Raw genomic sequence first — 12214 nt, forward strand, 5'->3', positions numbered from 1 at the left:
ATGCGTATTCTAGACATTTTGAGACGAGAATAGTATCGTTTCAGGCTGTTGGTATGATGCTATATATATGGAGAAAAATTGAACCAAAGAAACCCTAAACTATTAAACTTTGGAAGGATATTTATGCATTTAAAATATGGAATGAAATTTAAAATTGAGAATATTTGTATTGTGCGTATAAGATTTTGCTATAGTTCCGGAAATACTTTTAAATTCAAAGATTCAAATTGAATGAATTGCCATAGATGAGTGGTGAATATATGGATATGACATGTTACTGATTAAATATTAAATTAATATCAGAATATCCTATATGCGAAAAATATTGTTAAACTATATTGTGAATGGATGGGCCTTTATTCACTGTTGGGCCTTAAGATGTTTTATAAAGAAAATAAAGTGAGTCGGGTTGGGTATTAAAATCTGCATTTTTATCCGTTTTAAATTTTCTCGTTTTATAACTTTTTAATACACAGAAAATGGAAAACATAATCCACATCAGAAACTGTAAACCAATCAAACATCGAGCAAGGGTCCTTGTTTTTAAGCCAATAAAATTAAAACAAATCAACTGATTAATTAATATACATTTTCATTTAATATATAGGATATAAAAGTTTTACTCTAATTTCTTAATAAAAATTATCATCAACATAAATATTTTAAAAAGTTTTCGACCATAATTTCAATTTTTACAGAAAACAAAACATTATACAATCCACATGTAGCTGGAAATAAAACCATTTTTATTGATAGTTATAGTCATTATGGGTAATTTCACTAAAATAATTTTAACATTTTTTTAGTTCGTATTCAAGGAATTCTAAACATTCAAACTATTGTCTAGGTTATAGGTATATTCAACATTTTCCAATAAACAAAAAAAAACTATATTTGAAAATGCACTATATTTAGAAAGCATAACTGAAATGTGGAAATAAAGACATGAATAATTTAGCGTAAACTTAGGTGGACCACAAATCTTTTTATTGGAAAAGAAGAAAGAGTTCCGAAAATAAAGATGGATCTCTGGTTAAAGTTTTAAATATAACAGACAACGACTTGTTTCAAGTGTGTTCTTATTTTGTATTTTGTATTTTCCTAGGTTTCTTGTAATACAAGCTTCTTCTTCTCTCTTCCTCCCTCTTATGGCCTCCTCTTGAAAGTGTCTTTCATGACCGTCTAAGAGAGAGCTTTAGAGAAAGGGTAGAAGGAAGAAGTTGATTCTTCCATCGGATATATATCTTCTTTTATCTATCTTTAATATTCACTTTTTAGATCTTATCTAGCTTTTAAGGAAGAAAAATGACGTCTGATATCTCTTGGGAAGAAATCAAGAAAGAGAATGTGGATCTCGTAAGAATCTTACGCAATAAGTTTTTTTCTCCAAATATTGATTATCTGATATACTGTACGAGAGACAGAACCGCTTAACTGTTTTTGTGAAATTTTATAATGATAGAATTATTATGTGACAATTTCAGGAACGAATCCCTGTGGAAGAAGTGTTTGAGCAGCTAAAATGCTCAAAAGATGGTTTGTCAAGCGATGAAGGGAAGAAGAGGCTTGAGATATTTGGGCCAAACAAGCTTGAAGAGAAATCTGAAAACAAGTTTTTGAAATTCTTGGGGTTTATGTGGAATCCTCTCTCATGGGTTATGGAGTCTGCAGCAATTATGGCGATTGTTTTAGCCAACGGAGGAGGAAAGCCACCAGATTGGCAGGATTTCATCGGTATTATGGTGTTACTTGTCATCAACTCCACTATTAGTTTCATTGAGGAGAATAATGCAGGCAATGCCGCTGCAGCTCTCATGGCAAATCTTGCCCCCAAAACTAAGGTATGCAAAGTAATACAAATTCATACATGTATATACATTCTGAAAAACAATATTATGCGATGTAGGTGTTGAGAGATGGAAAATGGGGGGAGCAAGAGGCTTCAATCCTAGTTCCAGGTGATCTAATAAGCATCAAATTGGGTGACATTGTCCCTGCTGATGCTCGTCTCCTCGAGGGAGATCCTCTTAAAATTGACCAATCTGCTCTCACTGGTGAATCGCTTCCGGTCACCAAACACCCTGGTGATGAAGTATTCTCAGGTTCAACCTGCAAACAAGGTGAGATTGAGGCTGTTGTTATCGCCACCGGTGTCCACACCTTCTTTGGTAAGGCTGCACATCTTGTAGACAGTACCAATAATGTTGGCCATTTCCAAAAGGTAAAAAAAATATTTTAGGAACGCATAAATTTGGATGCTCAAAACGTCAACCTAAGTTCTCATAATCATTTTCTTGTTTGTATTTTTGTCCCCAGGTTTTGACAGCAATTGGTAACTTCTGTATATGCTCAATTGGACTAGGGATGTTAATTGAAATCTTAATTATGTATCCTATCCAACACCGCACATATAGGGACGGTATTGATAATCTATTGGTGCTTTTGATCGGAGGAATCCCAATTGCCATGCCAACAGTTTTATCAGTAACAATGGCTATTGGATCACATAGACTCTCTCAACAAGGGGCCATCACTAAAAGGATGACTGCAATTGAAGAAATGGCTGGAATGGATGTTCTCTGCAGTGATAAGACTGGGACTCTAACACTTAACAAGCTTTCTGTTGACAAATCCTTGATTGAAGTATTCCCAAGAAACTTGGATACTGACGCAGTTGTATTGATGGCTGCAAGAGCCTCTAGAATTGAAAACCAAGACGCCATTGATGCTTCCATTGTAGGCATGTTAGGTGACCCAAAAGAGGTAATTCTTCTTTGTAAAATTTGGATACATTAAGTGGAAAAAGTATCCTTATATTTCAAATGTTATTGATGTAATTATTAGGCAAGAGAAGGAATCACAGAGGTGCATTTCTTGCCTTTTAACCCTGTAGATAAGCGTACAGCCATCACATACATTGATGAAAATGGAGACTGGCATCGAAGCAGCAAAGGAGCTCCTGAGCAAGTAATGAAACTAAGATTATTATTTATGAGTATATATAACTTGGCACGTTATTCTGTTTTACTTAATACCACGTTGCTTTTTCATTTTTTGGCTATTAGATCATTGAACTCTGCAATCTCCAAGGAGACACAAAAAGAAAAGCACATGAAGTTATTGACGGTTTTGCTGAACGTGGGCTTCGTTCTCTTGGGGTTGCTCAACAAGTATGTTATAGAAAAACTCATTACATAAAAATATCTGGTCCTATGCTTTTTCTTTTATAAATATATTCTATTTAATTGTAGACTGTGCCAGACAAAACTAAGGAAAGTGATGGTAGTCCTTGGGAATTCGTTGGTCTATTGCCACTCTTTGATCCACCAAGACATGACAGTGCGGAAACGATCAGACGAGCCCTTGAGCTTGGTGTCAATGTTAAGATGATTACCGGTGACCAACTTGCTATTGGTATTGAGACTGGTCGTAGGCTTGGCATGGGAACAAACATGTATCCATCAACTTCACTACTTGGCAACACAAAGGATGATTCATTAGTTGGCATCCCTGTCGATGAGCTCATCGAAAAAGCTGATGGATTTGCTGGAGTTTTCCCAGGTAATATATATAATTTTGATTTTCAGTTATTATTATAGAAAATTATGTATTATGAGGGTTTGAGATGAAAAGTGATGTAGCGACAATACTAACACAAATGACTAGGTTAAATGTCTTGACTAATTTCAAATATTTAATATTGTAAAGATTTTTTTCTTTTCTTTATTCTCATTTTTGGCTTACACAGAGCACAAGTATGAGATTGTAAAGAAACTACAAGAGAGAAAGCACATTTGTGGGATGACTGGAGATGGAGTAAACGATGCTCCCGCTTTGAAGAAAGCGGATATTGGAATTGCAGTGGCTGATGCAACTGATGCAGCGAGAAGCGCTTCTGACATTGTACTAACGGAACCAGGACTGAGTGTGATAGTGAGTGCCGTGCTGACAAGTCGTGCAATTTTCCAAAGGATGAAGAATTACACAATTTACGCTGTCTCCATCACTATTCGTATCGTTTTGGGATTCACGCTTGTTGCTTTGATATGGAGATTTGATTTTGCACCTTTCATGGTTTTGATTATCGCAATCTTGAATGATGGAACCATCATGACAATTTCTAAGGACAGGGTGAAACCTTCTCCGGTGCCTGATTCATGGAAGCTCAATGAGATTTTTGCCACGGGTGTTGTTCTTGGGACCTATATGGCGCTTACCACAGTGCTCTTTTTCTGGCTAGCTCATGATACGAACTTCTTCAGTGTAAGTATACAATATAATATCAACAATATATGTTACTAGACTTATTTTTCAATATAAATTTTCAGAAAACATTTGGGGTAAGGTCCATTCAAGGAAATGAGGAAGAGCTTATGGCAGCTTTGTACCTTCAAGTGAGCATTATAAGTCAAGCACTCATCTTTGTCACCCGATCAAGGAGTTGGTCATTCGTTGAACGGCCCGGAATTTTGCTTGTTATAGCCTTTATTATAGCACAATTGGTCAGTAGATTTTCGTCTCACCATTTTTCTATTCATTCTTATACGATTATCAATAGCATATGATCCTTATTTTAATTTTATTTGACGAGCAAGGCCGCAACCTTGATTGCCGTGTATGCCAACTGGGAATTCGCACGGATCCTAGGTTGTGGATGGGGCTGGGCTGGAGTTATATGGTTATACAGTATTATTACCTACATGCCTCTTGACATCCTCAAGTTCATAATCCGTTACTCACTCACTGGCAAGGCTTGGGATAATATGATCCAACAGAAAGTGAGCAAAACTAAGAAAACATTAAGTAAATATTGCTTCAGTCCAAGTTACTTGTGATCTTTACAGAATGTTATATATTTTGCAGACTGCTTTCACGACAAAAAAAGATTATGGAAAAGGGGAGAGGGAAGCTCAATGGGCATTAGCTCAACGCACACTCCATGGCCTACCACCACCTGAAGCAATGTTCCATGACAAGAATCATGAGCTCTCAGAAATAGCAGAGCAGGCCAAGAGGCGTGCTGAGGTGGCTAGGTAACCAACTTAATCCTCGTAAAAAAAAAAATAATAAAAAAAAACTTAATCCTCGTTGTTAAATTGATTACAAAATAAAATGGTTGGACCAACTTAATCCTCGTTATTATGTCTGGTTTGTAGGCTGAGAGAGCTTCACACTCTAAAGGGTCACGTTGAATCTGTAGTGAAGCTTAAGGGGCTCGACATTGATACTATTCAACAACACTACACTGTTTAACCATTTCTATCCTTCAGCCCTAATCAAAAATATGAGCTACGTATTCTACTTAAATTGTTTTGAAATATATGTAACAAAAAGAGAGCTATAACGAGAGATATAATATTATTTTTCAATTTGATGAAATATAATAATTCCTAGTTGCTTTAAAGATATTCTCTCGCATTATCGTTTGCTTATCTATTATATTAAAACAGAAGCACTTTTAGTGTTTGTTTCCAAACACTCCCAAATTTTTTTTTAAAATTTTTTTTATATATATAAATTTAATTCCAAAAATTAGATATTAATTTAAACAACTAAAAATTTCCTTAGATATAAGTTATATCTATAGTCTATAGATATTAATTTAAATAAACTTCCTTAAATATAGGTTAGATTTAATTTAACATTTGAAATTTAAATAAGATTTTCAGAATAACACATGATTAACAAATATCTTATTATATTTTTTAATCATATTCTATAAGATTAAAATTTCACATATTGAAAATAGATAAATATTAATATTATATAATAATTTGATGGGACAAGTTAAGTTCTTTTATAATTATAGTCTTATGCGGGTTAGGTTATCAAAGCATGCAAGATATTAGAGAAAATTATTTCAAAATTAATCAATATTTATATTATAAAGTAATATAAAGGGAGAGTTTCAGATTTAACCTGAATTTTAAAGTCAAACACCAAACTAACCTCTTTTTTTCTCTCTCCAACTTTTGCCATTTTGTCACAATTCTATCATTCTCACTCAATATATTAACGAAAATGCCATTATAAACCCATTATTTCGATTTTTAAATATTGGCTAATGTCTCCTTGAACCTCCTAAAACCTTTTTTATTACAATAATGCCATCTTCTTCAATACCTTCAACCACCATGAACAACCCCAAAAATAGAATAAATGCTTCTCAACCAATTTTAAAGTTGTAATAAGTTAATATGAAAGCTCATACACTCATAACCTTCTATATTCTTTTCTAATTTCTTCTCTAAATTTTCTGGGCTGAGTTACAATGTCAAAAGTTATGCATTTTTGGGGATTTCAACTTAATCAAGACCTGGGTTGTTTTTCTTTAGTCAAATTCAGAGTTGTGGGTGCATGAAAGACCTAAAAACAAACTCAAAACCAATATAGGTAATGATACACTTCAATTTTGATAATATCTATATCTGTATCGCGAAAGTAGACTTCATTTAGAAGTCTACTAGTCAACATAAAGTAATTTTTGCAATTGACTTCTTAAAAGTAGACTTCATTAAACTGCACGAGAAGTCTACTCGATATCCTTTGAAAACAAAAAAAAGCCTAGTAGACTTCGTTTGAAGGCATAAGAAATCTACGAAAGAAAAAGGTTATTTTGTAGTTGACCATATTTTGACTTTTTAATATAGACTTCCTTATGAAGTCTACTGTTTACGTTTGCATAAGAAGTCTACGTTTAAGTTACTTTTGTAGTTTGACCAAAAACGTATAGATCATTTTAGTGTTTGACTAAAGTTTTAAAAAAAACAAAAAAATTCAAAAAATTCCGAAAAACTTCAGTAGATTTCCCAAAGAAGTCTAAAACCTGTAGACTTCTTTGGGAAGTCTACTTATATTTTTCGGTCAAACTTAGAAGGAATCTATTTTTGAGTAGACTTCACAGTGAAGTCTACTCAAAAAATTCAATTGCAAAAATAACCTATTTTTTCCCGTAGACTTCTATTGAAAAAGTAGACTTCAAAAGTAGACTGTCAGAGAAGTCTACTCTTACATGAAGTTTACTATAGAAATCTACTTTGTTAGTCAATGGCTCGGTCAAATGCTAAAGTAATCTTTTTGGTCGGAAGTCTACTTTTGAAGTCTATTGAAGGAAAAGTCAACGGTTTGGTCAATTGCAAAAATAACATGTTTTTACATAGACTTCTTTCGCAGACTTCTCATGGGAAAAAGTAGACTTCTCCTCCAGTCTACATTTGAAGTCTGTTGTAGAAGTCTACTTATTGCATTTTTTTAACAAACATGTTTTTAGGCAATATAAAGTGTTTTTTCAGTTTTTAGATTAGAAATGTTTGTTAGTAAGTGATTAAACTATCCAATGAATTTTATTTCATTTCATTTGATATTTTTTGCGGAATCAGAATTTTTGATTTTTAAGCTACTTAGCTCATCAAAGTAGACTTCTCCAGCAGTCTGCTATTGAAGTCTAAATGGGAAGTCTACTTTTTGTATTTATTTTAAACACTTTTCTAAAATAGTTATAATGTTTTTTTTTTAATTTTTAGGTTTTGACATGTTTGTTAGCAAGTAGTTGAACTACCCAGTGATTTTCATTTGATTTAAATCGATATTTATTCTAGAATTATTTTTTTTGATTTATAAGCTAGTTAGCTTGTAAAAGTAAATTTCTCTACAGTATATGGATGAAGTCTGCACGAGAAGTCTGCACTAGAAGTCTGCGTGTTTGTTACTTATGTGTTTTTCATAATGTGGTTCGTAATTACATTTGCTAATATGTTTTTTTTGTGTTTTTAATGTTTTCTTATAGAGAATATTTCAATTGAGAATGAAAAAAAAACTTGTATTTTGTGCAGTGCTTTTGTATTCTTCTTCAGTCTTGTTTTTATCCTATTCTCATCTTGTTTTTATCCTATTCTCAAGCTCACTCTTGTATTTATCCTTCTTCACTCTTGTGAATTGTGTCTGACCTTTTTACTTGTATTTGAATTGTTACTAATTGTTTTGTTCGGTTTGAATTGTGACTGACATTTTAATTTTTTTTTCTGCTTAAAGACTATAACAAGAAAAATGAAACATCCTGTATAAAATAATATCACCATTACACTTAAAACTATATACAGATCGAGTTTCTGACCATTACAATTGATAAACACAAAACTAATATGACCATTACACTTTATGACCATTAGAAATGATTCAAAACTATTATTTTCTTCATACAGTGATCACGACTAACATCAGGTCATGACTAACATCAGGTCATGACTTACATCAGTGAAGAATAACTAAACTTCATTCTTCTGTAAAGATTCAATGTCTTCAATTTCTCATTCCCTTGGGTATCAGTGCCGAGTCTGGAACCTCTTTGAGGAAGCTCGTCGATGCAGTCTCATTGTAGCATTCCTCCCAAATCAACAAGCTGCACACAGAAAAAAGAAAAAGAAAAGAAGAAACTAGTGTAAACTATAGATCGTTGTAACTTACTACAAGAAAACATAATTTAGTTACTATTACACAAATATTTTCGTCTAAATAAAGACATATCTTGCCGTCAAAGAGAACTAGACACATGAGATAGCCCATTTTCTTACCAGATTTTGGCATAATCCAAAAGCATAAGGAGCCATCTCCTCACCAAACTTATCTACGATAGTCCCTACAGAGGTAAAGATAGGTACTTTAGGCGGTAAAAAGAATCAGTCTCCAGATTCACAATAAAACATTTGGGAACCAAACCAATTCCTCAAAACTTCAAAATCCAAATTTCTCAAAACTTAAAAATCCAAAATTTCACAAAATCAGAGATTAACACATCATTTCACAATCAACAAGTGCTTCACCAAGCTCTCAGATTCACGATAAAACATTTGAGAACCAAACCAATTTCTCAAAACTTCAAGATACAAAATTTATCAAAAACTTTAAAATCCAAAACTTCAAAAAAAACAGCAAAATCGACACATTATTTCACAATCAACAAATACTTCACAAATTCTCTGTCAAACACTCAAAATTTGAAAACTTTACCTGAGTAAGAGATGGTCGATCGAACCCAGAATCTTGAAGAGCAACAAAGACTTTATCCGATAACCCAAGAGACTTCCAAGAAACTTTGAAGAGACTCGGAGAGGAGAGGAGATAAAAGAAGACGATGAAGAGAAGTGAGAAGAGGAAGAGTAATCGTTCTTAAAGTTCTTAGGTAATGGATTTACCTGTGTTTGTTCTTCGGGGAGAATCTGGGTCATGAACAAACCCAACGACTGTGGCCGCAAGCAGATCTAAAAAAAAAAAAACAGGTCTTGAGAGAGTTTTCATCGGCGGTGAAAAGAAGTCATGTGAGGAGTTACCGTTTTACGCCGGCGAGCTAAAATTCCGGCATGCCAGAGGAATTCGGCGACAGCAAAGAAATCGCCTGTTACAGCTTGAGTGAAACGGCTAGGGTTTCTTATCAACAATGTTTTCTCTTTAGTAAAATACATTTTATATGACAGAGAATTTTTTTTTTGGTGTGGTTCAATTTCGGTTAAATCTCAATTTCGGATTAAATCTTGGTTTTATTCGGTTTAGCAGATTTCAATATAGAAGTCTATAACTTTTAAAACCTAAATAATAAATTTTCTTCTACTTAATTTAAAAACATAAATTTCCATTTAGCAATATGAAAAAATAATTTATGTATATTTGGGTTACAATTACGGAATTTATGAATGTAAATTTGATACCAAAAATTATTTTTTCTAAATTTTAAAATTAAATTTCCAGATTTAATTATTTAGTAGATTTCATTTCGATAAAAGAAGTCTACTATTATACTTCTTTCTCCCTTTAGTAGACTTCGTCAGGGTGTAAACGGTAATTAGGACATCCGTTTTTTGTTTACTCATACATGATTAAATGGTCTTTTCACTATCCCTTTAGGTTATTTCTGCTAAATGTTTTTTCAGAGGTCTATTTTTGTATTCAAAGTCAAGTTTTAGGTTATTTTTAGCAAAAATCCCTAATATAAACGGACGGGTTAGAATTATGGTTTCATAATCATGGTCTTTTTTGGATTAATAAAATGAGCGAGTTAGAAATATATTTTTATAATAACGATCATTTTTTGATTAATAAATAACCGTATTAAAATTATGTTTTTATGATCATGATGGTCATAATAATACTGAAAAAAATAAAAAAATTTATATCTAAACACAATTTTTTTTATATCACTTATTAAAAAATTATATTTAGAAAGAAAACATAAATTAGATTACAAATTTTGATTAAAACAAAATTCCCGTGCAGATGCACGAGGTAAAATCTAGTATCTAATTATAGCAGATACCTTTAATGAAAAAAAATCCTCTGATTGGTCTGTAATTAAAAAAGAAATAATATTTTGTTTTGTTAAAACCAATCCTCGATGAGAGCTTGGTCTAGAGAAAAGCGAGCCTAAGCCCATGTTTGTGATAATTATAAAGAAATAATTGATAATATCGATAATGAATAAAAAAAACTAGTGAACTTTTCCGCGCCTTGTACGGATAGATATAATTTTTCATTTGATTGTTTGTTAATCTAATAGTAGTTTGGATTTATTTGTTTTTCATTCTCTATTATTGAGTATATATGTTTGTTATATTTTCTTATATTTAATGTTTAAACACATGATCGTGAAAACAATGTAGAAGATAATAAATAAAAGCATATTAGTATCCAAATAATTTAGTTTAAATAGTTTTGAGATCTTTTGATCACTGTTCTATATATTTTAGATGTAGATTTTTTTAAGTACCGTACGAACTTATACGATTTTGATCACTGTTCTATGTATTTTAGTTAGAGATGATTTCTTTTTTAACGACATTCCATTAGTTAGATCTATAGATTATTTTTTTTTCTTATTTTTTTGTTAGATTTTATTTTTTAAAGATTTCGGTTTAATAAAAATTTTAGAGACGGTTTGATTTGACAGCAAAATTATACATTAAACCATAATAATTTAGAGCGGTTTGTTTTAAGTTATTTTTAACACATCATCACATAAGAACTAATAAAAATGACACGTAATAGCTAAATGGGTTAAAAATGTCTTTTTGCAGCCGAAACTTATTTTGGTGATGACACGTAAGCGAAACAGTGTGAAACTTGCTGTGAGTCCGACACCTAAGCAAATAACTACACGAATAAGTATATAGATAATGAAACGCATAAATTCTAAATTGTTTTCGTTATAAATAAATACTTTCTTGCAACCGCTCAAATTCATTATACTATTTTTTTTACGTTTTGTTTTAGAGTTTTAGAGATTGGTTACTCTACACGGTTTTTTTAGTTCTTTCGTTTTGTACGATTTCTGGTATGTTCCTTTGCTTACAGACTAATCTAACTATGTGTTCTTCTAGATATGGTATCTTGAATCCATCAAAAGTCTGATCACAATTTTGGGCTTCATAGTATATTGTTAGGTAAGTTTTTGTTTGGTGTTATTTGAATATTTAATCGGTGCTTTTATATTGTTGTTGTGTCTTATTGTGCTGTTTATTTGATTATTCGAGATGTTCTTTAAGTTCTTCAGTTCTGTTATTGATGTTCTATAAACCTGTGGAGATATCTTGAGCCTTAAAGGAGATGCCTTTGATGCCTAATATCACCAACACACCAAAAGGAGAGAGCTTTAAAGGTTTGAATGAGATTCACGAACAAGCAAAACAAAGAAATGCAGAGAAAAGTAAGAAACAGGGCACACACAGAGTTTAACGAGTTCACGCCAGTTAAGTAGGGTCGCTACGTTTCGCCGGGATCTTCCCGGAATCCACTAGAATCACAAGGGTTACAAAGAGTATCAGAAACACACACCAGCCCCTTTACAAAGCCTCTCCAAGTTTCAGTATTTCCCTTGTTTCAGTATGAACAGAACACAAAGTTTATGCTTTTATGAAAAGTTCTTTAAAACTCTCTCACGAGTCACTCTTAGTCTCTTTTCTCAATGATGTAATATGGCTTCTTAAATAGTCACGTCTTGACCTAGTTCCCTTTGCCCCTCCTTCCATCACTTGAGACAAACCGCACTGAATAAAAGTGGCTCCTATCTCTAGTGAAACCAGGAGACAAAACCATACTATGTTAGCTTTATGACAGGACATAGACAGCTCCTTTAAGTGGTCCTGAGCATAAGTAGGGGTCATGTGATATTTGCTTTTGAGCTGCAGACTTCTTTTCCACGTCTAGCTCATTTTTGGTCTTGATCTTC

The 12214-nt window shown here is 32.6% G+C and overlaps 1 protein-coding gene across 1 annotated transcript; it reads left to right on the forward strand.

The window, feature by feature from the left end:
- Positions 1–1305: 1305 nt before the first annotated feature.
- On the forward strand, positions 1306–5269 carry LOC18013862 (ATPase 8, plasma membrane-type). The gene is made up of 12 exons (XM_006419107.2): positions 1306–1356; positions 1485–1841; positions 1907–2221; positions 2317–2763; positions 2845–2967; positions 3066–3170; positions 3252–3561; positions 3749–4263; positions 4329–4502; positions 4596–4778; positions 4864–5033; positions 5157–5269. Exons 1-12 carry the CDS (start codon positions 1306–1308, stop codon positions 5251–5253), a joined length of 2847 nt encoding a protein of 948 aa, XP_006419170.1. The 3' UTR covers positions 5254–5269.
- The last annotated feature ends 6945 nt before the right edge of the window (positions 5270–12214 follow it).

This window comes from Eutrema salsugineum, unplaced genomic scaffold (genome assembly GCF_000478725.1).
Source record: "Eutrema salsugineum unplaced genomic scaffold, Eutsalg1_0 scaffold_4, whole genome shotgun sequence".
In the NCBI taxonomy this organism is placed as follows: domain Eukaryota; kingdom Viridiplantae; phylum Streptophyta; class Magnoliopsida; order Brassicales; family Brassicaceae; genus Eutrema; species Eutrema salsugineum.